General features: G+C 43.0%; 3 protein-coding genes across 10 annotated transcripts in view; 1 reads left to right on the forward strand and 2 right to left on the reverse strand.

Annotated features, from left to right (window-relative positions):
- trim3b (tripartite motif containing 3b) overlaps positions 1–12,822 on the forward strand; it is a 31,518-nt gene extending 18,696 nt beyond the window's left edge. For 5 of the 7 annotated variants that reach the window (XM_042091059.1, XM_042091060.1, XM_042091057.1 and 2 more), the window contains 12 exons: positions 421–605; positions 1,533–1,773; positions 2,138–2,289; positions 3,278–3,458; positions 3,714–4,464; positions 4,794–4,897; positions 5,340–5,507; positions 6,153–6,321; positions 7,856–7,915; positions 8,368–8,438; positions 8,938–9,078; positions 10,490–12,822. In XM_042091059.1, coding sequence (XP_041946993.1) covers positions 469–605; positions 1,533–1,773; positions 2,138–2,289; positions 3,278–3,458; positions 3,714–4,464; positions 4,794–4,897; positions 5,340–5,507; positions 6,153–6,321; positions 7,856–7,915; positions 8,368–8,438; positions 8,938–9,078; positions 10,490–10,642 — 2,328 coding nt within the window. In that variant the 5' untranslated portion in view covers positions 421–468 and the 3' untranslated portion in view covers positions 10,643–12,822. Of the gene's footprint in view, positions 1–420; positions 606–1,532; positions 1,774–2,137; positions 2,290–3,277; positions 3,459–3,713; positions 4,465–4,793; positions 4,898–5,339; positions 5,508–6,152; positions 6,322–7,855; positions 7,916–8,367; positions 8,439–8,937; positions 9,079–10,489 lie in introns of those variants that run through there. The other 2 variants (XM_042091063.1, XM_042091062.1) reach the window with 2 other exon arrangements.
- A 174-nt stretch (positions 12,823–12,996) lies between these two features.
- trim47 (tripartite motif containing 47) lies at positions 12,997–19,559 on the reverse strand. 2 transcript variants are annotated; one of them, XM_042091066.1, is made up of 8 exons: positions 19,323–19,559; positions 18,661–18,878; positions 18,421–18,466; positions 17,615–17,710; positions 17,183–17,407; positions 16,617–16,651; positions 16,399–16,514; positions 12,997–15,445 (listed from the first exon to the last, which is right to left on the reverse strand). In XM_042091066.1, the coding sequence occupies exons 1-8, from the start codon at positions 19,509–19,511 to the stop codon at positions 14,916–14,918; spliced, it is 1,455 nt and encodes a 484-aa protein (XP_041947000.1). In that variant the 5' UTR covers positions 19,512–19,559; the 3' UTR covers positions 12,997–14,915. The 2 variants fall into 2 exon arrangements, with proteins under 2 accessions (XP_041947000.1, XP_041947001.1); XM_042091067.1 differs by having other exon boundaries at positions 16,629–16,651; positions 19,323–19,558.
- A 2,830-nt stretch (positions 19,560–22,389) lies between these two features.
- The window catches only part of frem2a (FRAS1 related extracellular matrix 2a), a 45,985-nt gene continuing 44,059 nt past the window's right edge, over positions 22,390–24,315 (reverse strand). Inside the window, exon 24 of the mRNA XM_042091056.1 lies at positions 22,390–24,176. Within this exon, the coding sequence (XP_041946990.1) occupies positions 23,667–24,176 (510 nt within the window). The 3' untranslated portion in view covers positions 22,390–23,666. The remainder of the gene's footprint in view (positions 24,177–24,315) is intronic.

Here is a 24,315-nt window from a genome sequence, read left to right on the forward strand (position 1 = left end):
CACTAGATAACCACCATGCAGTTATTCACTATAAATCGCCCTGGCTAGTGAATTGTTCACTATGCTCTATGGGAGGGAATGAGTGGAGGTTTCGGAGGGCCAGCAGGGCCACTCTTCAGGGCAACTCATCAGTTCTATGAATAGAGCGTCTTTATGAGGAATGAGTTTGAAATAGCAGATTTTTTAGTGTAAAATCAATGCGTGCACAAAACAGCGGCCATTCCTCATAAAGATGCTGTCTCATGACACTGGTCTGCATTAACCACCGGAGTGTAGTTCCACTTGTTTATCGACTAGCTGCAGACGAGGGTGGATTTATCTGCTTGGTTCTTTGTGAAATCAATTGCACATGTCTCTGTGTGTGTGGTTTGATCATGTGATGGTGTCTGAGTCTGACCATGTCCCTCTCGTCTTGTCCAGGTTAAGTGGCGGCCAGGGCTCTGGCTCACCCCCTGAGTGTCCGTGGTCATGGCCAAGCGCGAGAGCAGCTGCAGCAGCCCAGCAGTGGTGCGGCAGATAGACAAGCAGTTCCTGGTTTGCAGCATCTGCCTGGACCACTACCACAATCCCAAAGTCCTGCCCTGCCTGCACACGTTCTGCGAGAGGTGAGGCTCCTTGGAAACTCTGCTGCTCTGTTGTGTCAATGTTGATTTGACGATCTCCATCTTTTCTGTCTCTGCCTGCCAGTCAACTGTCTTACTACCATACTACCTTCTGTCTTACTACCATACTACCTTCTGTCTACCTTACTACCATACTACCTTCTGTCTCTGCCTGCATAAAACTATCATTTAGAGAGAGAGAGTATTTGTAAAGTAACGCTTTTAGTCAGAACATGTCAGTCCAGCCCTTGCCCCCGTGCCCTGTCCATCTCGCATCTCCCCCTGCCCCACACACAACTGTTTAAATCAGGTGTGCTCAGGTAATCAGTAGAGCCATTAATGAGATCAGTCAGATATGCAGAGCAGGCTCAGTTGGTAGGCTTGCTAATCAGAGGAGAGGAGGGGGGCAGGAACAATATCGAAACCCCCTCATCTTAGCTGTTAGTTGTAGAAGTTACTGTAGTTGTTGTTGTTGTTGTCGTTGTTGTCATCTGGGAGGCAAATGGAAAAAGATGATTACTGACATCTCAGAGCACAGATCTCCTTTCATACTGTACTGTACTGTAGGTCAATGGCACTGGCACCTGGCAGACTTGCCAGGCTAACTGTGTGCCATGGGGAGAATTCTGCAAGCCCATTTTCACAGACCTAGAAGTCCACTGCCTGCCAGCAGGCGATCTGTGTCCTGTGTCGTCACTGTCCTGTGACGACACCCTCTCTCCAGAGTCACACTGCTTGGCACACTGCCACCTTTCATATCATCACAGCTCCAGAAAAGAAGTCAATATCTTAACTTTCATCTCCCTTTGCTCTTTGTGTCTTCCCCCTACTTTTTCTTTCTCTGTTTCTCCCCTTTTCTATTTTCTCTGCCCTCCCTCTCTCCTGGTCTCTCTCTCTCTCTCTCTCCCGTTCTTTCTCTCCCTCCTCTAGGTGTTTACAGAACTACATTCCTCCCCAGTCGCTGACCCTGTCATGTCCCGTGTGTCGGCAGACCTCCATCCTACCTGAGAAGGGCGTGGCCGCCCTCCAGAACAACTTCTTCATCACCAACCTGATGGAGGTGCTCCAGCGGAACCCCGAGTCCTCGCCGCCCGAGGCCTGCAGCGTGCTGGAGTCGGTCAGCGCCGCCGTCGCCGGGAAGCCCCTTTCCTGCCCCAATCACGAGGGCAAGGTAAGCCTCTTTGGGCCGGGCACCGGAGATCTGGTGCAGGCTGCCTAGGAGGCCGTGCAGTTGAACATCATGTTGGGGCATAAGGATAAGGCATGGCTGCAAAAGGCCCCAGTATATTCTGTGCATAGCTCTGAATTACAAAGGTGCAGATACACAGGGAAACCTTTTGAGCAATGCTGGTAGGCAAATCTTTCTCATTGATATAGAGCATACAGTATCTGGAGATCTTCTAATCATCAACTTTTCACAAGCGTTTAGACAGAACACAAGGAACTGGTCATGTGGTTGCCTGGTAACAATGCTCAAAAAGTTACCCCATGCATCATCACCTGGGCTCTAACTTGCTCACTACCGCCCTCTGTAGGTGATGGAGTTTTACTGCGAGTCGTGTGAGACGGCCATGTGTTTGGACTGCACGGAGGGAGAGCACAGGGATCATGTGACTGTTCCCTTAAGAGACGTCCTGGAGCAGCACAAAGCAGCTCTGAAGACCCAGCTGGACACCATTGGAAACCGGTAAAAAGCACAGCTTCCCACAGAGGAGACCCAGTTACACCACTGATTTAGATATCAGACTACATGCAGCTGTTAGTCATGCACAGCATCTTTATTGGATATAATTCAGTATAAGCTAAGATATGTAAGTATATGTTAAGATAAGTTAAGTATCTATCAATCTATCTATCTATCTATCTATCTATCTATCTATCTATCTATCTATCTATCTATCTATCTGGGTCATTCCACGTCAATTGAACCAGGGCCCACGCACTTAGGTCTCAAAAAATTCTGAAAAAATTACCAGGTGTACCTATGTTACCCAGGAGACACACTGTAAAATTACTCTTATGTAAGATCAATACTTTCCAAGATACAGCCAGTTTTACAGGGGGAGGGGGGTGTCGATTTTGTTCGGCCTCTTTTTTTTTCAAAGTTCACAAGCCCACAGCGCAAGAACTAAACCATGTAGGAGGCTCATATTTAGCATTCTGGTACATAAATAGGAATAGTATGTAGCAAAATCGTCACGTTTGGTCTGGATAATCCTGCATGGTCATAGCTGTCCCTCAAAGTTGATACACATTTTATTGGAGTTTTTGGCTGGGCTCTGTTCAGGCCTTCAGAAGACATATTTGTACTCAACATAGACTCTTGATTTATTTTCCTTACTGAGATAAGTAGAAACACTCTCACAAAAAGCAATGAACAGAAAATAAATTCCTTCAGGGTCTGAACAGGAAACCTTACAAGTCTGAAAAATCATTTTGGTTCTCATTTTCAGAGCACCCAAACACCTTGTGGGAATATGCAAAGATTTTTTTTATATTTTTTTCTTTATTCTCCATGAGCCTTTCTTTTTAAAAACACCAATGAATGACCCATCTATCTATCTATCTATCTATCTGTCTATCTATCTAAAATGGCTCAGCAGATGACAGGTATACTGTAGGCTCTTAAATAGAGTTGATGAAAGAGTGTGAACTTCTATTCCTCTCACTCTCAGGCTTCCTCAGCTCACGGCAGCCATTGAGCTTGTGAGTGAGATCTCCAAGCAGCTGACCGATAGGAAGAACGAAGCAGTGACCGAGATCAACGCCACGTTCGAGGAGCTGGAGCGAGCGCTGCAGCAACGCAAGAGTGCCCTCATCACAGACCTGGAGAACATCTGCAATGCCAAGCAGAAGGTACAGCAGCTAAATCTGATGATGCGATTTGTGTTCAACTTTGTTTTCTCCTCTCTGTCTCACTCTCTCTCCCTATTCATCTGTCAATGTCTGTGTTGGTCTTTGTCTTTCTCGCTCTCTCTGTTTCTCTCTCTCTCTCTCCCTTGCCCTCCCCCCTCTCCTTCTCTCTGTCTCTCTCTCTCTCCTTCTCTCTCCCCCCTCTCTCTCCTTCTCTCTCTTTCTCTCTCCTTCTCTCTCTCTCTCTCTGTGCTCCAGGTGTTGCAGGCTCAGCTCTCGTCACTGCTCCAGGGTAAGGAGCACATCCAGAGCAGCTGCAGCTTCACTGAGCAGGCTCTGTCTCACGGCAGCGCCACCGAGGTCCTGCTGGTCCAGAAGCAGATGAGCGAGCGCGTGGCGGCCCTGGCGCGCCACGACTTCCCCGAGCGGCCGCACCAGAACGCCCACCTGGCCTGCGTGGTGGAGACGGAGGGCCTCCGCCGCTCCATCCAGAACCTGGGCGTGCTGCTGACCACCGCCGCCGTGGGCCACACGAGCGTGGCCACGGGCGAGGGCCTGCGCCACGCCGTGGTCGGCCAGCCGGCCGCCGTCACAGTCACCACCAAGGACAAGGACGGCGAGCTGGTGCGCTCGGGCAACGCCGCGCTGAGGGCCGAGATCACCACCGCGGGGCCGGAGGGCAGTGGCGGCGGCGTGCGTGCGGCCGAGCCCGAGGTGACGGACAACAAGAACGGCACGTATGAGGTGGGCTACACGCTGCGCAGCGAGGGCGAGTTCGCCTTCACACTCACGCTCTACGGCCAGCCGGTGCGCGGGAGTCCGTTCCGGCTGCGCGCGGTCAAGCTGTCGGACGTGCCGGCGTCACCGGAGGACGTGAAGAGGAGGGTGAAGTCGCCCAGCGGCAGCACCGGACACATCAGGCAGAAGGCCGTCCGGAGGCCCTCCAGCATGTACAGCACCACCAAGAAGAAGGAGAACCCCATCGAGGACGAGCTCATCTACAGAGTGGGTAAGAACAGGAGCAGACTCTCCACAAGAGCTCAACAACACCTCTCAAGAGCTCAACTCAACACCTCCACATTGTGTCTTTTTTAGTTGATTTTTTTGGGCTTTTCCAGCCTTTTGGATAGGACAGTAAAATATGAGGAAATGTGGTAGAGAGACATGGGGTGTGGGTTTGGTCAGTGACTACAGGCTGGAATCAAGCCCTTTGGCTTTATTTGTTATCGTATCAATTTGGTATTTGTATAGACAGCTTCAAGGCTATGTATCAATGAGTTCATTTATTGCTATGTCTGCTGTTTTTGAGAACATTGTGTGTGTGTTCATTTTGCACAGGCTCACGAGGTCGAGAGAAGGGAGAGTTCACTAATCTGCAAGGCATTTCAGCCTCCAGCAATGGAAGGGTTGTGGTGGCCGACAGCAACAACCAGTGCATTCAGGTAAGCCTGCAATCCCACTCGTTAGCGCCGTTTGATTGACAATGCCTCCACTGCTCTTCAAAACCACTCTGATCTTGTACTTTTACATTGTGACGCTGAAGTGAGTACAAAATCAAATCATGTGCGATGTCAGATAAGACTGGACAATGCTTCTTTCATCTGACCATTTCCTGTTCACACAACAAGCAATCAAAATAATTGTGTTTGTAATCTCTATCTTGAGATAGTGGGATTAAAACAACACAAAGCCATCTTTGTCAAAGAGGGGGAGGGTAGCAGATCAAAATCTGGTTCAACATTCAAACCATGCCCTACTAAATTCACTGTGCTAATGTGATTTTCTCAAAGCTCTGCAGCCACTGTCCAGGCCTCACCGTGTCTGTTTTATCCTGTTTTATTCTGATCGCTTGCGCTCTGTTTTCCCCATGGGCTATTCATACAGGTGTTTACAAACGATGGGCAGTTCAAGATGAGGTTTGGGGTCAGAGGTCGTTCCCCAGGGCAACTGCAGCGGCCCACAGGTGTTACAGTGGACATGAATGGGGACATCATAGTGGCAGACTATGACAATAGGTGGATCAGCATCTTCTCACCTGACGGAAAGTTTAAGGTGAACATTACTAAACATCTGTTAGCAAACACTATTATTAACATCCAACATAGTTCCTCTTGCAACTATGTCCCTTGTTTGCAAGTGTCCAACCCCAGTCATTTCATCCAAAATGTTGGTATTTTCACCATAATGTTGATCATCCTAAGTATGATGACGACAATAAAAATGATGATTATGGTAATGATTAGTAATGTATGCTTCAGAACACAATTTATCTATTGCGATTGATGCCAACTTTCCTTATGTACCTCCAACCTTTGCATATAGTGACATCTGGTGGTATGGACACTGTTATTTTTCTGTTCCCCTGAAGCTGTTGAAAATATACTGTTCTGTTCTGTTCTGTGGATCTCTTTGATTTTTCAACATTTCCTCAGCTATGAGGTCAATACACAGGGGCTATACATGGGAATGCACACACATCATTTATTTTCTTCATTCTTCTTTCTGATTAAAGCACAGTGTGATTCATACTGTAGATAGATAGACTGCAGTTAACACGCGGGTGCGGTCAACATGGTTTTGTTGCATAAAGCACCGTCATGCGATTTATATGTGATGTGGCTAATACACAGGAAATTACTGTACAGCTTTTGCAGCATACTCTAAGCAAATGCTGTCCTTTGGTTCTTTTCTGTCCAGAATAAGATTGGCTCTGGTCGTCTCATGGGCCCCAAAGGAGTGGCTGTGGATCGCAACGGTCACATCATCGCCGTGGACAACAAAGCCTGCTGTGTATTCATCTTCCAGTCCAATGGGAAGCTCGTCACCAAATTCGGAGCAAGAGGAACCACTGACAGGCAGTTTGCAGGTACAGGACTTGAGGCGACGCACCCTTTCAATCATACAATATAGAGATAAAGGCTACTCGTGGAGACTCGTGGAGGCTATTCGTGGAGACGAGGAACTCGCAGAGAACAGACTGGCATTGCTAAATAATTTGATAGTGTGTCAATGCTCTTTCTGTTCTTATGAAAAAAGTAAATAAAGATTAAATTCTTGATTAAAACTAAAGGTGCGTCAACCAAGAGGAAATATTATAAAGTGAGTGACGCTTTGGAATCTTTGGCCAAGAGTCTTGGTCCAACCATATGCTCTCTCTAACTGGACAGGTTAGCACTTTTAATGGCCTGCTTCATTCACAGATGTGTGCTAGAGTGTCTGGTGGTTATGACCTTGAATGTGACTTCCCTGTTAAAAGAATAAGATGGTAAAATATTGAGAAGTAGGAACGCACATCTGTAAAATCATCTTTGAAAAGGCAGCTCTATGTCTATAGCTTGGCTTGTTTTTCTGTAAGGCGCTTCAAACTACTTTGTAAAGATCCGAGCTACTCATACCTACACAGTAATGGAGTGTAATGCAAAAGAGATGCCAATATGTTTTGTATTCATGTTTATATGATGCTTAACAAAACAAATACACTGTAGAGATATGAAAGATTATTTATTCTTAGAACATGATTACCATATGGACTGAAAGGTCAGGTTGAAGGATAATCTCTCAACAGCCATGTGAATAGTGAATAACTCATCCTCTTAAGAAGTTCAACTTTGAAAATGGCCAGATTTACTAGTGCTTTGCTTCCAGCCAGTAGAAAAGTCTGATTATAGTCCTAGGCTATCACTATTATGTTCTTTCATGTCCACTGCTTGGTTCAAAGCTAGCTGTCACTCCCTGTGTCTCTGTCTTGTCTTGCTATCCTTTGGGGCTTCCTCACATTGGAATGTGACATTCAAAACCTCTGGTTATTTTAGGGCCTTGGTTTCTTTCATGGTTTGTGTTGGGGTGAAAGGTTTTGTTCTCTGCATGGGAATGTATGTGTGTGCATGTGCCTACAGTATGTATGTATGTATGTGTGTGTACTGTACTGTGTGTGTGTGTGTGTGTGCGTGTGTGAGTGTGTGCGTGTGCGTGTGTGTGTGCATGTATGTGTGTGCATGTATATGTGTGTGTGTGTGTGTGTGTGTGTGTGTGTGTGTGTGTGTGTGTGTGTGCGTGTGTGTGTGTGTGTGTGTGCGTGTGTGTGTGTGTGTGTGTGCGTGTGCATGTATGTGTGTGCATGTATATGTGTGTGTGTGTGTGTGTGTGCATGTATGTGTGTGCATGTATATGTGTGTGTGTGTGTGTGTGTGTGTGTGTGTGTGTGTGTGTGTGTGTGCGTGTATGTGTACACTATGTGTGTATGTGTATGTGTGTGGATACTCTAATATGTGTACCCATGACTCCTGTTCACAGTCTGTTCTCCTGGCTGAGAGAGGTGTGCCTCACTGTGTTCGCTCAGTGGCCTTGAGACACACTTCTCACCTCACACTTCTTGTTTGTCTCTTCCCATTCCCTTTTAGAAAAAAGTAGTGCAAACTTTGCACTGGAGCAAAAGCTTAGTAAATCTGGTGCAGCCTTCAGTAAGTATGAAGTACTGTATGTCCCGTTCTAGCGTGACGTGAAGTGCTCTTCCTAACCTCTCATCCTTCTAATTGTCTTGTGTTGAAAAAAGAAAATCACAAAAATCATGAGTGCCGTGGAACCCCTACAAAGAGGAGATACAGATGTTGAAACAAGCATATTCTTTTGTGATTTTTGTGGAAATAACAAACTCATCTGCCTGTTATATCTAAACATTTAAACACAATATTATCAGGTAATGCGAAAGAAAGGCAAATTGTAATCAACATTTCTGGTGTTGCAACACATGCAAATAACTGTGGTGCCAATAACAGTGTTGATCATACTAACCTTACCTGACCTCGGCAACTCCAAATGATTTTCACAAAGGGTCTGTTGGGTCCCATTTCCTGTTAAGGTCATGTGTCGTCCAAGTTCATCCTCCTCTCTACTCCTCTTTGTGTCCACACAGGCCCCCACTTTGTTGCTGTGAATAACAAGAATGAAATCCTGGTGACAGATTTCCACAATCACTCTGTGAAGGTACACAGCATTTTATTTTCTTAATTATTATTATTACCTATGAGCTGAAAGCTGAAGACAAGTCTGTGCAACCAACATGCAAAACATGCTTGAACAACCAGTAGTCCTTTCATCAAATGCTTTCAGCTTTCAGCTGTCCTCCTTGGTCATTCTAAAGGCACAGTGGCAGAAGTGAGGGAGTTGTCTTAATATCCTGAGGCAATCTTAACAGCCCAAACATGGTGCATGTTTTAGCCAAGTATCCAGTCTCCCTGTTTCTGTAGGCACTAGACCACATCAGTATGCTCTCACCAGTTTGGACCTTTTCTTTCTGATCCATTGTTATTCCCATACAACGGATATATGGTGACTGACTACACTACTATCTGTGTGTATGTGACAGTGTAAGATTATTATTAGTAAGATTATTATTATTAGATCATCAAATCGAGAGTTAAATACTCCTTGCTTTGAGAGGTCACTATTTTATTTTATGTACATCTTGAACCTGTGTCCTCAGGTGTACAATGCTGATGGGGAGTTCCTCTTTAAATTTGGTTCCCATGGCGAAGGGAATGGCCAGTTTAACGCTCCCACAGGTGTGGCGGTGGATGTCAATGGAAACATCATTGTCGCAGACTGGGGAAACAGCAGGATACAGGTATGTTATGTCATGCATGGGTTACTACCACTATTGCTACAACTACCACCACCACCAACACCACTACTACTACTACCACTACTACCACTACTACTACCACTACTACTACTACTACTACCACTACTACTACCACTAGGGTGACCAGACGTCCCGAAAAATTCAGGACAGTCCCGATATCCAAGCAGTTGTCCCGAATCCCGAATCCTGCCCTAATTGTCCCGAAAATTAGAGCAAAGTCTAAAAAGCAGACTCCCGAGTAGTTATTGTCTGATAGAACACACACACACACACACACACACACACACACACACAACAACAACTATAGACCGTACAATAAGGTAGAGACAGCTGAGCAGTAGGCTACGTAGGCGGCAAGGCACGAATTTCGAATCCCGAATCCTGCCTTAATTGTCCCGAAAATTAGAGCAAAGTCTAAAAAGCAGACTCTCGAGTAGTTATTGTCTGATAGAACACACACACACACACACAACAACAACTATAGACCGTACAATAAGGTAGAGACAGCTGAGCAGTAGGCTACGTAGGCGGCAAGGCACGAATTTTGAAAACACGTATTGCTATTTTTCATTCATGAAAGTGAGTGAGGAGAGTGCACGCGCAAGCAGCCACCAGGAGATTTGATTCGATGTTGCTGATGTTGAAGCGCATTTCATAATGACATTTGAGTTGATAATTGAATTATTTTTTATTTCTAATTTCGAGTTCTCATGATACTGTCACACAGTTCAGTTTCTGAATAAAAATAATTAACAATTTTTGTTATTCAAGCAGCCACGAGGAGATTTGATTCGATGTTGCTGATGTTGAAGCGCATTTCATAATGACACTTGATGTAATTATTATTTCTAATTTCGAGTTCACATGATACTGACAGTCAAACAGTTCAATTTTGTAATAAAAATAATTAATCATTTTGGTGCGGAATGTTGAAGTTCATGTTAACCCCCCCTGCACCTCACCCCGAATTTTACCCATTCTCATCTGGTCACCCTAACTACCACTACTACTACTAATACCACTACCACTACTACTACTACTACTACTACTACTACTATTATTACCACCACCACCACTACTACAACTACTACTACTACTACTACTACTACTACTACTACTACTATTATTACCACCACCACCACTACTACAACTACTACTACTACTACTACTACTACTACTACTACTACTACCACCACCACTACAACTACTACCACTACTACTACTACTACTACTACTACTACTACCACCACCACCACCACTACCACCACCACTACTACTACTTATAATATATATAATGACCAAAACAGCAGTTATTTTGCTATGCTCCAAAGCCTCCAAATTTGTGTACTGTTAATTTCGATAAATAAAGCCTGTTCTTTTGGGTGCCCCACAGGTGTTTGACAGCTCAGGGTCGTTCCTCTCCTACATCAACACCAGCGCCGACCCCCTGTACGGTCCCCAGGGCCTGGCTCTGACGTCGGACGGCCATGTGGTGGTGGCCGACTCTGGGAACCACTGCTTCAAAGTCTACCGCTACCTGCAGTAGGGTGGTGGGCCCCTGCAGTAATAGGGCCCCTCCACTATAGACAGCACGGCAGGCAACAGGCAGGCCGGACACCTCACAGGGCGCTGGAGTCTCTCTCTCCTCTACTTTCTCAGTTACAGTGTTTTGCCCACTCCATGAAGCCACTTAGATCTCCTGCATCTGCGATAAGGACTGGAGGGACACAACTACAGATTTTATCAAGTTACAGCATGTGCACTTTCATTGACTTACTGATGGAGACAACAACAGGAAGTATACATTTGTCATGGTGGATTGGATTGCAGTGTCATCATTATGTCACATATACAAAAGGCAATCTTACCAACAAAAGCACAGATGTGGTTTGGAAAAAAATAACATGTTATACAGAGTGCAAAATGTCCTCACTGAGGGTTTTGTGACACCCCAAACATGGCAGACTGCACCCTGTGAGTAGCCATGTTAGTGCAGCATCCATACCAAACTGTTCTCTTTATCAGTTCATGTCCTGCTCCTTGGGAAATCCAAAGGGCATTTTATCATATCCTATAACTACAACAGTAATTGTGTAATTGATGTGTATTTGTATCTAAATGCATATAGAAATATATCTGTACATATGCATAGGTGTGTATATGTATATAAACATATAAATGTACCCGACACAGTCACAGAGCTACTTGAAGGTCCTCGCCACTGGTCTATAATAAAACACACTGTTTCACCAGAGAGATTGTTTTTTATTGTAGGCCAATGGTCCTCTCTTTACATGCATATCCTACCCCCACAGGGTCTGACCTGATGAAGAGGTCAGATCAGATCAGCCGTGTCAGTGTTTAGGGCAGCTGCGTGTGTAAATATGTGCTGGTTTGGACTTAGGACTGACCATGTCCTGGGTGAAGTACTGTACACTGAAGACACACTCTATAGCACAACATGATGCACATTCAGGCTCTGTGCTGTTTTTGAAACATATTCATCAGAAAGCAGCCAAAAAAGAAAAAAAACTTATTATTTTTTCTTTCTTCCTTTTCTACATGTTCTCTTCTATAAATTATTTTTCTAATCCCTCTATTTGAAATTGTTTCCTCTCTGCCAAACATCATATCCATACGTTGATGGCATATGACAGATTACATGCCCAGCCTATAAGAACTGTTTGCTTTCATGTGTCAAGAAAACATTGCCAAATGTTGTCATTGGTTGGTTGGTTGTAACTGAAAATATACAAACATGATTATCGCTAAGTAAATGTATGTTTGTCTCTCTGTATATATTTTCACCATATATATATATATATATATATATATTATATAAAACGTATGTTTATTCAGTAATTAACAGTGTGGCAGAAAAAAAACACCAGCAATGTGCCAGTATTGTTCAATTGTTATTATGAAAATTATTTATTTTTAACATATCCCACAGTCATTTTCACAGAGCCTCCTTGTTCTGATATGATTCAATGCACGCTTACCACTGGTTTTGCCCAGGTACTTGTTTGAAAATGGACCTTTATCTGGAAACAAACAAATAAATAAATAAATAAATACACACAATTTAACAGATACACACTGTATTATGTTCTTGTACAAAAAGCTGCTGGTAGACTAGTGGTAATACAAAGGCTAACTGCAGTATATACACATATATCCATGCAGGTGGTCCTCTCTTCTTTGCATGTTGATTATGATTTAACCAGCTGTTTGGCTGCAAGTTGTAAACCCTTTGTGAAACTAGCTACCACATTAGACCAGGGGAGTAGACTACAAAGCGAGATTTGTGGGGTGTTGAGCCCAAAACCAGAAATGTTTTACAATTTGACAGAGGTGTTCCTGGTGGACTTCATTACTTTGAATTTTCTTTTCTGAAAAAAAAAAACCTTTGCCTCTGCTTTCTCGTTTTCTAGTATACTCCTAAGGTGCTCCTATATGACATCATTAACTGCTGGGTGCTGTGTTTATCAGTAGCTGTATATGCTCCAATAACCTCTCTTACCCAGAGTGTTGATTTGTTTTTCTATTTGTACAAAGCATGATAGTGATTGGTCTGGGAAAACACGTCATAATTTAACATAGAATCAAGTCTGTCAATATGAGGTTGTGTATAGCACACAGAAACCCACTTGCGTGTTCAACTTCCTTTGGCTGATTACCATTGTGTGTAAGAGATTGTACATATTAAACACTTGACAAACCCTTGCTGGTTACTGTTGTGTCTGAATTGTGTTGTCATAACTGCCAGGGATTGTGGAACAACAATATAATCTACCATATTAAAAGGGAAAATAGTTTACTTGTGTGCAGAATATTGAAGCAACCCTACACAGCTCTCTTACAGTACCCAAAGTTATGTTTTATCACATATAGTCACCATACATTTCTCCAGTTAAATTTTATTTTTTAAATCATAAAATTGCCGTTATGGTTCATTACATATTGTATTTATACTAAAGCATAATTCTCATACACAAGTTAAAATGTTCACAGTTCAGATGTGCAACCCCCACCCTACCCCACCCCTTCAGCAACATTTCACAATGGCATAACATGTCCAATACACCTTGTAACAGGGCACTTACAACACAAAAAAAACAGCCATAAAACATAATCTGGAGGAAAGGCTTAGAAAACATACAGTACGAAAAGAAGCACATTTAAAGGGAACTAGTGTGCCAGACCCGGTCACTTGATGGGAGGGGTTAAGAAAGCATGGTCGTTTTGACAATGTGAATATGAGCATAAAACATGACTTCCATGAAACAGAGTCAAAGGCTTGTGGTCCCGCAAAACACACACACACACACACACACACACAGGTGAAACTAGAGGTGCACCAATGGTGCGCTGTTCCTCTCCTTTGCAAGGAAAAGTTCCTTTATTAGACATTGGTACTGGCAACTCCCTTTGATTTTGTGAAAACAAAGCATGGATATTTTAGTGATGGTACAATTTTGCATGTCTGTGGATAAACAAGCTTGGGAAGCTTTGGACTGGATATGGCAATTACAGGTTTTCATTCCTTTATGTGTACAGGTAGTTTTATTTTTGCCATCCAATCATTAACCCAAAAGAAATACTCCTGGGATAAGTTTCCTTTTCATAGTTATTGCTACTAAATTTTAGTGTCTTGAAATGTACAGTCTTCCAAGGAACAGTTTAACAAATAGCTTTATACATGATAAATGGATTTGCTGTACATTGTGTACTTTCAGATGCCACTCATCTGTGTGGCCTTCCGTAGAAACTCTTTCATATCTGTAATTGAGGTCTGCAAAGTCTATCTATCATATACATATAATCACGGTTGCTATTACAATAGCTACTAATCTTAGAAGATTCAGGAAATGACGCCCAAATCAAAAAAAAACTTTGATAAACATGAGATAGCTCATTAGAATTTGGGGACACACACACACACACACACACACACACACACACACACACACACACACACACACACACACACACACACACACACACACACACACACACACACACACACACACCCCTTGGAACCTGGAGTAGGAAAAGGCTTATTATAAATAGCATTGGTGCACATCATAAATGCCTTGTATCCTAAAATCATCAATCATTAAGTAACTAAAAGATTATTCCAGTGCCTGCACTTACAAATGTTTGTTTCTTCATGTAAATAAAGTCTACACAAAACTGAAAAGTCATGAAGAGGAAAAAATACAGTTCATGAAATTATAAAACTGTAACCAGGCTTTTGCTTTAAAAGAAAATAAAACTGAGTAACATGAAATTAAAATAATTGAAATAAGCTAATATTTAAATTGTGGCAAATAGTGTGCACAACCAATTATTTACAATGACATTTCAATGGCGAATGAATATAATTACAGGAAAATATAATTGTAAGGGGTAGCTGATTTATTTGAAATTAACTCTTTAAAGTAACAGAAACACTGAGGTCAAAAGCTGACTTGCAGTACATCTACCTGATTGTGGTTGTAGGGCTACATGGATTCTCCAACTCCAACTCAAATAAAAACACTTAGTCTGAAGACCATTGATATCGTGGCATTCTGGGAATCCAAAGCACTAGAAAGCAACTGCATCGCAGCCCAGAAAAATCTGCACATCCTAAGAGTTAAACACAGGGCAGCTGTTGGTCACAACTCTCCTCATATGTAAAATGCGGCGACACACTAGGTACATCCTGGAGGAGTTGTGTTTGCCTCCGCTACCTGCGTTTGCAGCTCTGTTAAGCATTTTTAAAAACCCTAAACGTTGTTGGCCAGCAGACTCCACCCCCACCCCCCCCCCCCTCAGTAGTAGTGGCAGATCTGGAGCCGGCTGCCGGGGTCATTCTTCCCTGGGCTAAAGAAAGGGGACACGGGCTCGTCAAAGTAGGCGTTGAACGCGTAGATGCGCTTCATGGTGACGGCGTCGTAGAAGGCCACGCGGCCGCGGTCATAATCCAGGAAGACGCCCACGCGCGGCGAGTTCCAATAGTCGGCCACGGGGATGCGGGCGTCCTCCTCGTTGGCGTACAGCCGGTCCTGCAGGCACAGGCTCCAGTAGCCAGCGGACGGCGAGAGGTTGACAAAGCCTTTGCGGTTGCTGTACTCGGTGGTGACGCCCAGGTACCAGACGCCCTTGTCGCGCACGTCCACCTCCCAGTAGTGCTGACCGCTGGAGTACTGCGCCGTGGCCAGCACGCCGAAGAAGCGCGTGAAGCGCTGCGGCACGTCGGCCTCCTGCGAGCGCGTGCGGCCCTCCTCCACCTTGGTGTCGAAGTCGCTGATGGCCAGGCAGGGGTGTGCCGTGTCCAGGTCCAGCGTGAGATTCTGAGGCACTGCGAGAGAAAGAGAGTGAAATAGCGAGACAGACAGACAGAGAGAGAGAGAGAGAGAGAGAGAGAGAGAGAGAGAGAGAGTGTCAGGGACAGAGATAGAGAGATAGAGAAAGAGATACAGATAGACAGAACAATAGAGATAAACAGGGATAGAGAAAAAAACAAGAGAATGAAGAGATACAGTTTTATATAGATAGATAGAGAACAAGAGAGAGCAAGAGAGAAAGAAAGAGCGAGAGAGAGAGAATGAGAGAGAGAAAGAGATACAGATAGACAGAACAATAGAGATAAACAAGGATAGAGAAAAAAACAAGAGAATGAAGAGATACAGTTTTATATAGATAGATAGAGAACAAGAGAGAGAGCAAGAGAGAAAGAAAGAGCGAGAGAGAGAGAGCGAGAGAGAGAGAGAGAGAGAGAGTGCATATTGTAGATGACTAATGCAGTTCTCTGCCAAAAGTGGCACGGCAGGGCTGGTGGCTGTGTGTTGTGAGGGAGGGGAAGCAAAGCTGGATCACTTGGAGATGAGTAAGATGTAGTATTTAGTGTCGAGGGATGATGTAGGCACTCTAGAAAGCACACTGTGGACAATGTCCCACTGAACTGCTGCTCTACATTGACTCACTGGACAGAAAATGGACACACAGGCCTCAAGATATGATCAGCTAAAGCTCCAGAGGTACTCCGAATACTGTGTCGCATGACAGGAGCTCCAAAACACGAACTGCCAGTGGTACACTCAGATCAATACCATCTGGACACATCCTGACCACTGTTTATCTTCTACATCCAATAGGGGGATGGTGGAATAAAGCCTTTGGCTCCCATAGACTAAATGTGTGACTATCTCAATATACTAACAGTCTATTTTCAGCATCACTGACGTGCCTTACTTGATACTTGATTGTATGCAGGGTGAGTAGTGGAAGCTCAGTGGGATGCTGGACACTCACTTGTATGTAAGACATGCATCATCTTCTTCCACATGATGAGCTGGAATGGTCCTGTGAACTCGGTCCAGTCTGGGGGACAGTTGGTGGCCGTCACAGAGCTACTTCCTTGAAATGGACTATGGGGGGGGGAGAGGGGGGGAGAGGATCTTCAGTCAGGCCACACAACCAAGCACAAAAGGGCACACTTAATGACTCTGTGAAGGGAGCAAGTTCAGTACCATTGAACCCACCTGGTATACAACTTCCGAATGGCCTGTGGAGACATAGACAGAAAAAAAAGGATTATTATGATTTTGAACTCCAAAATAACAACACTGTACATGACAACCTGAGGGATATACTATGAAGCAAGGTTACTGGCTAGGTAACTTCAGGAGTAACTGCTGATGTCCAAAAGAATGCTTAACTGCACATATTGCTTCTGAAGTGACATTGTTTTGAGATCAGCAGTTACTCCCAAAGTTACCTGGGTAAGCCAGTAACCTCGCTTCGTAGTATACTCCTCTGGCTAAACTAAACAAAAATACAAAGAGAGGAATGAGGAGATACAGTTTTATATAGATAGATAGATAGATAGATAGATAGAGAGAGAGTGAGAGAGAGAGCAAGAGAGAGTGATAGAGAGTGAGAGACAGAAAACAAGAGAGAGAGAGAGAGAGAGAACAAACGAACGAACGAAAGAAAGAAAGAAAGAAAGAAAGAAAGAAAGAAAGAAAGAAAGAAAGAAAGAAAGAAAGAAACATCACCAATGTGACCACAACCAAGTTAAGTGCTGTAGCCCGACCTCAAAGTTGGCGGAGTCGCTGAGCTGGTTCTGGATGTCTGTGATGGCCTTGTCCACAGACACCTCCTCGCTGCTCACCAGCTTGAGGTTGTCGTCGAGCAAGGCCACAGTGGCCACCTCCTCTGCCTGCAGACTCTCCAGGAGATCGTCCTTCTCGTCCAGGAGGAACTGTACCATCGCTCCCACGTCCTCCTCGATCTTCTCCTTCAACGCCTGCTTCTTCATCTGCATAAGGAACAGGAGGTTTTCAAGTGTGCCTCAGAAAATTAGACTCACACAGAATTTACAGCATCTGCTAGATTAAAGTGCATCAATGATGTAAATGTCCTCTGGAACGTATTGCAAGACAAATACTGCAAAACAACTTCTCAAAGTGTGACACAGAGGCATATTTCTTGAGTAGACATAACATGTCCTTTGTTTGCAGACTACCTTGGCATCATTCTTGGCCTGCTCGTCAATGGCCTTCACTCTTGAACACATCGACTTCTGCCAGTTCAGCTTGATAAGCCTCATCCTCAACTCACTCTGCACACAGAGGACACACCACAGCACGTCACACAATAGGGTTGTCTGCAGCCATTTCACAATAGGAAATACAAAGCAGTCTCTATAATCTGTATTTAACAGATAACTAGTTGTGAGACAGATTAGATCACATGGCGAGTGCTTGTGACACTGCTCGCTGGTGACCTACTCTCACGTACTGAACACACATACGTACATACACACACAAACACACAAACACACACACACACACACACACACACACACACAAACATGTTTGACTCTCTAAGGTCTGATTACTAGCATCCAAGACAAACCTAAACAATGTATCTAAGCTTAATAATAGGGAGGTGGATGTGCACGTATTACATGACTGTTACACTGAAACAGCTACAGCATAGGAAGGACTGGATGCCAAGGCTATTAATTGAATTCCAAGGGGACAAGCCCTGATTCATAGTACGCCTTCACTGCTAATCATCTTGGAAAAAAAGAACTATGTAAATGACTACATACAACTGTAATACAAGGAAGTGAAAGTGTAACATTTCTGACATGCACTTACTAGAGCAAAGGTTGTATTTATTTTGATTCTGGTCACCTGAAGGATGCTAGTCAGCTTAGTGAACAGTATGACAAGTCAGAAGAAGACTCATTCCTTAGGATTTGGTGAAATAAAATGTCAGGAAACTTTAAGTTACTGAATGAAACAAACTAAACTGTGATCCCACCTTCATGTCTTCAATGACTTCTGGTAAAGGCGCCACTTCATGGTGTCTGAAAAAAACCGAATAGAAAAAAAGATGATAAGTAGCCATGTTAAACAATTATTTAACTTTTTTTGGTTTGCAAATCAGCTACACTTACACATACAACATAACCAGAAATGAAAACTAGCCTGTATAAGAATTCAGGACTCGGTCCATCTCTCTACGACTGGTGACAAAGCTTGACTAGATTGCTGTTCTTACCTATGTGCCCTCGACTCCCTGCACACAACGCAGATGGGTTTACTATCGCTGTGACAATACAACTTCAGTTCCTCGTTATGTCTCTCACATTTCCCATCCATTTTTATGGACTTTGATGGAGCAGCTGGCTTGACTGTCTTCAGACAGTCAAATTCACTTAATTTGTCGACCAAATTCTTGACCAGGTAATTCTTGGTAAAGCTCATCTTACCAAATACCTACAGATAGAAAACAAAACACAGAGATGGCGTTAGAATCACAGTCAATTCCATCCAGATGTTACCGAGAATGGCAACAACTAGCGCCGACAACAACACCTTTTGTTGACTTCAAGATTGGAAATGTTTACTTGCCCTTTCCCCATCAAGCTAACAATGCATCAACTTCCAAATTGCTGCAGGAACACTTCAGCACTACCGTTAGATTGCTTGCAATAAGAGAGCTTTGTCTAGCCACTGTGTTCGACAGCTCTTTTATCATGACAGCACACAAGAAACTTAAAGAAGAAGTGGTTGTTCTTAAGCATTAGTGAACACGAAATGTCATGTATTAACTTTAACTACCATTTCATCCTATAGCAACATGTAGCTAGCTAGCTAGCTAGCTGTTACTAACAGCAGGCAGCAAAATAACAGCCTCAGCCACATACAGTAGTAGCCTACCATTCTGCACTCCGGGCATTGATAACCAATATCATCGCCACCGTTTTCTTCCCAGTGCATAAGGATGCACACACGGCAGAAATTGTGACCGCATTTCAAAATCACTGGGTCGTTGAAATAGTCCAGGCAGATGGCACAGACCAATTCCTTCTGCAGCTCCCCTCTGTTTTTCTCAGCTGCAGTAGCCATGTTCACTCGTCAACGCAAGGTTGGGGAATGCGGGAAGAAAGCGGATATACCAACAGGCAACAGCGTCAGCGAATAGGATTGTGGGACCTTTGGTTCAGGGTTCTGGTGCGATTTTGTGCTGATTGTAACTGAACCACTGACCTAGTCAAAACAATGTTAAATTTGAAAAACAAAATGATCACGTCTTCAACATACAGTATGTTTAGGTCTTACACAAGTAGAAATAGCCAAGACCTGTGATGAAATAAGTATAAGTGATGATAAAAAAAACAAAACAAATTCTAACCACTAGAGGGCGCAAACTGTTTTTGTTCCATTGTTTTTCTTGATTATTGAGGTACTTGTGATTATTCCCTGGAATGGGAATGGAAATTGGGATGATGAGAGATGTTTATCATTTGTGACATTCTTTCTTAAGGTGATTGGGCCTGCTGGTTTGAGAGGGGCCCCTGAGATGGAGCTGCCATCTTCACTAAGGAGGTTGGCGCCTTCATGTACAGTATGTTAGGTCAAAGTTTGGGTAAATATCATTGTTGTCAAGGGATACATCCTTGTATACAATGTTGGACGAGTTTGGGTGATGTGGTTAGTGAATATTTGACATGTCACAAGGGAAGATGTAGGCTTCGACAAGTCCTATAAGAAGTGTGCCTTTTCTCTGTATCTTTAGACTGCGCTTGTTAGGGACACGGCGTGGGTCTCTGGTACTGTGAATAAAGCTCTCTGAGATTTCTGACTGACTGCTGACTGTCTGAGAAATGTTTTGAACAATTCAGAATTATGGCACGACACTATGCAGGGATAGCCTATGGACATAGGCTTGTAATTCTGTGTGTGAATGCACTTTTAACAAATGCATTATCAATTACATAAGTAAATAGAGTCATGCGTTTGCTAAATCAAGCATTTTGCGTATTGCATATGTTTGAGAAAATGTAAATTCAGCAAAAAAGGTTCCCATTTCACAATAAACCTTAGTGGTTTTGCCTGAGTGGGAAAATGTCCAGTAATAAGACAACACTTTAGCTGTTAAATGTCTACTTGGGTTGTTAATGGCTACACTTTAAAGAAATTTAGACATTACAAGGATGATCTCAGTTATTTTTGGGTTACTTTTGTCCATGACGTCTGAGGTCAAACCTCAGTTTGACTTGTTGCTCTCATGCTCGCTAGGATGCTTGTGTGTTTCAGTATTGTAAATAAAGCTTTGTACTCACATTGCATCTTTGTAAGTCATATTGTAAGTCATATTGCACCTTTGGGACTGACTATTATTTACAAGAAATCATGAGAAAACACCTCCCTGCCTCATTCAGCTCTCTGACTTCTGAAGCAATTAAATTGGTTACAAAAAACAAGAGGTAGAAAGACCCACTGCACTGTCTATAAAGAACATTACGTTTTGAAAGTGTTAAAACCACTGCCCATTTCTGAAATCTCTCTGAAGACCCTCATGTTTAGTAAACAATTTGATTACTACTGTAGCAATAGACACATAATATCTGCAAAAAAATCAATTACCTCTCTTGTCGCTAAAATGAGAAAAATGCTATGTTTGCCAATTATATGTTTGCCGTAACCACACACATATAATTGTGAAATCACCATAAAGCCCAGGATATCCTCTTGAGAGTGTACATATCAAATAGATGGCATAAACGGTGCTTGACTTACAGGTCTTAGACTCATGTCCACCCACAGCAGACAAAAATGATTTGCTGGTCTTAAGAGGTTAGTGGTGAATAGGCTAAAAATCTTAACTAATGAATATCGCCTGTTGAATGACCAGCCAGAAAATGGACCTGACAGTGCTGCCAGGAAACCCTGGGCCCCTTAAGAATGAAACTAATGTGTGTAATTGTATGCCATGTTTTGCTTGAATAAATAACTATTTGAAATATAAGGAACAACAAAAGATAATGAAAGAAATAAAGTATTTACCTATTGGAATCCACTTTAACCAGTAATATCAAAAATTAAGGTGTGATGAAAGTAGGCTATACTTGCTATGAAAGTATATTGTGTTCTTGCTATGAAAGTATTCATGCCATAAAAATGAACATGCTTTGACTATAATTATGCATATAATCATGCTTGGAAAAGAATAATACTTGAGTAAAATGTGTGATATAAATGTCACTCGAAACATAATCATGTTTGATTAAAAATGGATTGAGAAAATGCTCATGTAACCAAAAGCTTGAATGGAAACTGTGTAAACAAAATGCTTGTGTAAACAATTGTGACTAGAACGCTTGACAGCAGTTATGTATGATTTACTCATAAAACTTGCAACGCTTGACAGCAACTATGGATGAGGTACTTAGAAAACTTGTAGGAGAATGTTACCCAGAAATCAGGTGCATTGTTAAACCCACGAGAACGTCCTGTTAGGGGTCCTCACACGGTCAAACCACAAAAGATTGTCTCCCTGAGAGAAAGAAACAATAAAGCTGCCCATCAGAAATAAGCATATAGTAACATATCATATAGATAAGGTGCAAAACATATAAAAAGCAGAGAGATATCTCTCTCTCTCTTTGGGTCTCTGACAGTGTTGCAAAGGGTGTTGGTTTTACTGTGACATGTTGACTGAGGTGTTTTTAGCCATATGAAATAAACGTGTTATTGTTCAAAAACCTTCAATTAAGTGAATGATATGCGAATGTTTCATAGCCGGTAAGAAATTTAAGTTTTATTATTTGTTTATTAGACATTTATTTTCTAACTCTATGCCTCGCATGTTGTGATGTGTGTGTGTGTGTACTGGGGAATACCTCAATCCATCACAGAATCCATCACATTACAGTCATCACAGAACAACACTCAATTTACACTGGAAAAAAGCACAATTTTATTAAATCATTTAAAAGAGTGTGTATGGGTGTGCTTCAGTGGTCTGTTACAAAAATGCATCATTGGAAGAATCCAATACCTGACCATTTCCCGACTCAAACAAACAATATTTATCTATAAATAGATGTGCATACATAAACATATTTTAAACATACATTAAATTCAGGTAAACCAGGCGCAGACCATAAAAAAAATACACTGGTAAGTAAAAAGAACAATATAATAAAATCTGTCAAAATAGGGATACAAGGTACATCTTTGTGTTTTCAGATTGCATTGCATAGCAAGCTTAAATGTGATTGTAAGTGTGTAAAATTTTCTCACATGGTTTACATTGCGTCCAATGGCACAAACACAATAGTTTGACTGTCTACGGATAAAAGTCAGACTTTTTAATAGTTTTATTTGAAATATAGCCATTAATACATTCCAGTGTGATTGTGCTTGAAACTCTTCCAGCTACCCCAATGTACAATCAAAAAGTCTGACAAATCTGATAACAGTATCTGCACCTTAAATTCAAATACATTTCTGCACATCCAGAAACTGCAATCTTTTCACTTGATGTTCTGTGGAAAAACAAAAATCCTGACATAGTGTCCTCTAGGGAAGAAAGGGAAGAATCAAACATCACATGTGATGGAGGAAATGTGGAACAAGTGTAATATGTAAATTCACAAATGTCACTGTGACACACAAATGACTACAGAAATTTACACTGTAGCCTAAGTAGACTCTGCAATGTCATGCTTGGGATATGAAACACCTAGACATCCAGTTTTATTCCATTTACAAGTAGACATTTAGAAAGTTGTGATGAGTTTATTTGAAATCATTCTGAATATTAAATAAACTTTAAAATAATCTACTCTTCAAGGACACACAACTCACACATACATTAACAATGGTGTTTTAGGAAACAAGGGGAACAGTTTTAATGTACTGTGGTGGTCACTTTCTAGAGCCTAAAAAAATCAATGGTCTTGAAAAGCTCTTTCACTGATAATACTTTCAGATATAATTGTTATCCTTTTAAAATCCATATGCATATTATCACAAAGACATGCCACCATCATTCATATCGACCAAAAAGTCTTTTATATAATCAAACGGTTGTTTACATATTTTTTATGAAAGAAGTTTTCTTGGACTGGTAGATTTCTGATCTCAAAGGGATGACTGTTTGAGAGGCACTTGCAAAAAGAACAGGGATGACAAGAATATCACAGAGGTGGCACACACACTCTCTCACACACACACATAAAAAAGACTGTATTTCCCAGTGTCCTACTTTGTCCATCAAACCTCTGAACTGTTAGCGCTGTCATAGGACTTGTCTGTCACCATCACCGGCTGCATGCTGCCCGAGGGCTTGGCCACCTTCTTGGCCCCGTTGTGACGGGAGCGCAGCACCAGCGCCAGGATGACCGCCAGCAGCACGGTGAGCAGGAGACCCACCAGGGCGCCGGCCACCGTCACTGCGTCCTCCTCCCCGCGCTTGCTGCTCTGTTCCCGGGGCAGCACGCCGTCTGCCAGTGGCTCGCCCGCTGAGCCTGCCCGCCAGCGGCTGCGGTCCAGGGCGATGTGCATGATGTTGGTTCCCCGGTTGCTGTCTGAGCCGATGTTCTCGGCCAGAGCGGGCACCCCGCCAGGGGCGGCCCTGCGGGAGCGCGAGGGCAGAGCGGGCAGGTTGTCGCCCGACACCACCGAGTGGTACTCGAGACTCCTCTTGCCGATGCCGCGGTTTGCATTCTCCTTGGAGCGCACGGTGTAGATGGTGTGGATGTACCACTCCCTCCCGGCTGCCACCTAGAAAGATACAGGGCAGCGATGTCAACATATTTGGAAATTCTTACTAAATGATTAATGGAGCATGAAATTATGGTAAAACAAGGTATTTATTTCAGATTAACAGCTGCCTTTATATTTCCCACAGTTATCAGGCACC

Source organism: Alosa sapidissima, chromosome 5 (assembly GCF_018492685.1).
Source record: "Alosa sapidissima isolate fAloSap1 chromosome 5, fAloSap1.pri, whole genome shotgun sequence".
Lineage (NCBI taxonomy): Eukaryota > Metazoa > Chordata > Actinopteri > Clupeiformes > Clupeidae > Alosa > Alosa sapidissima.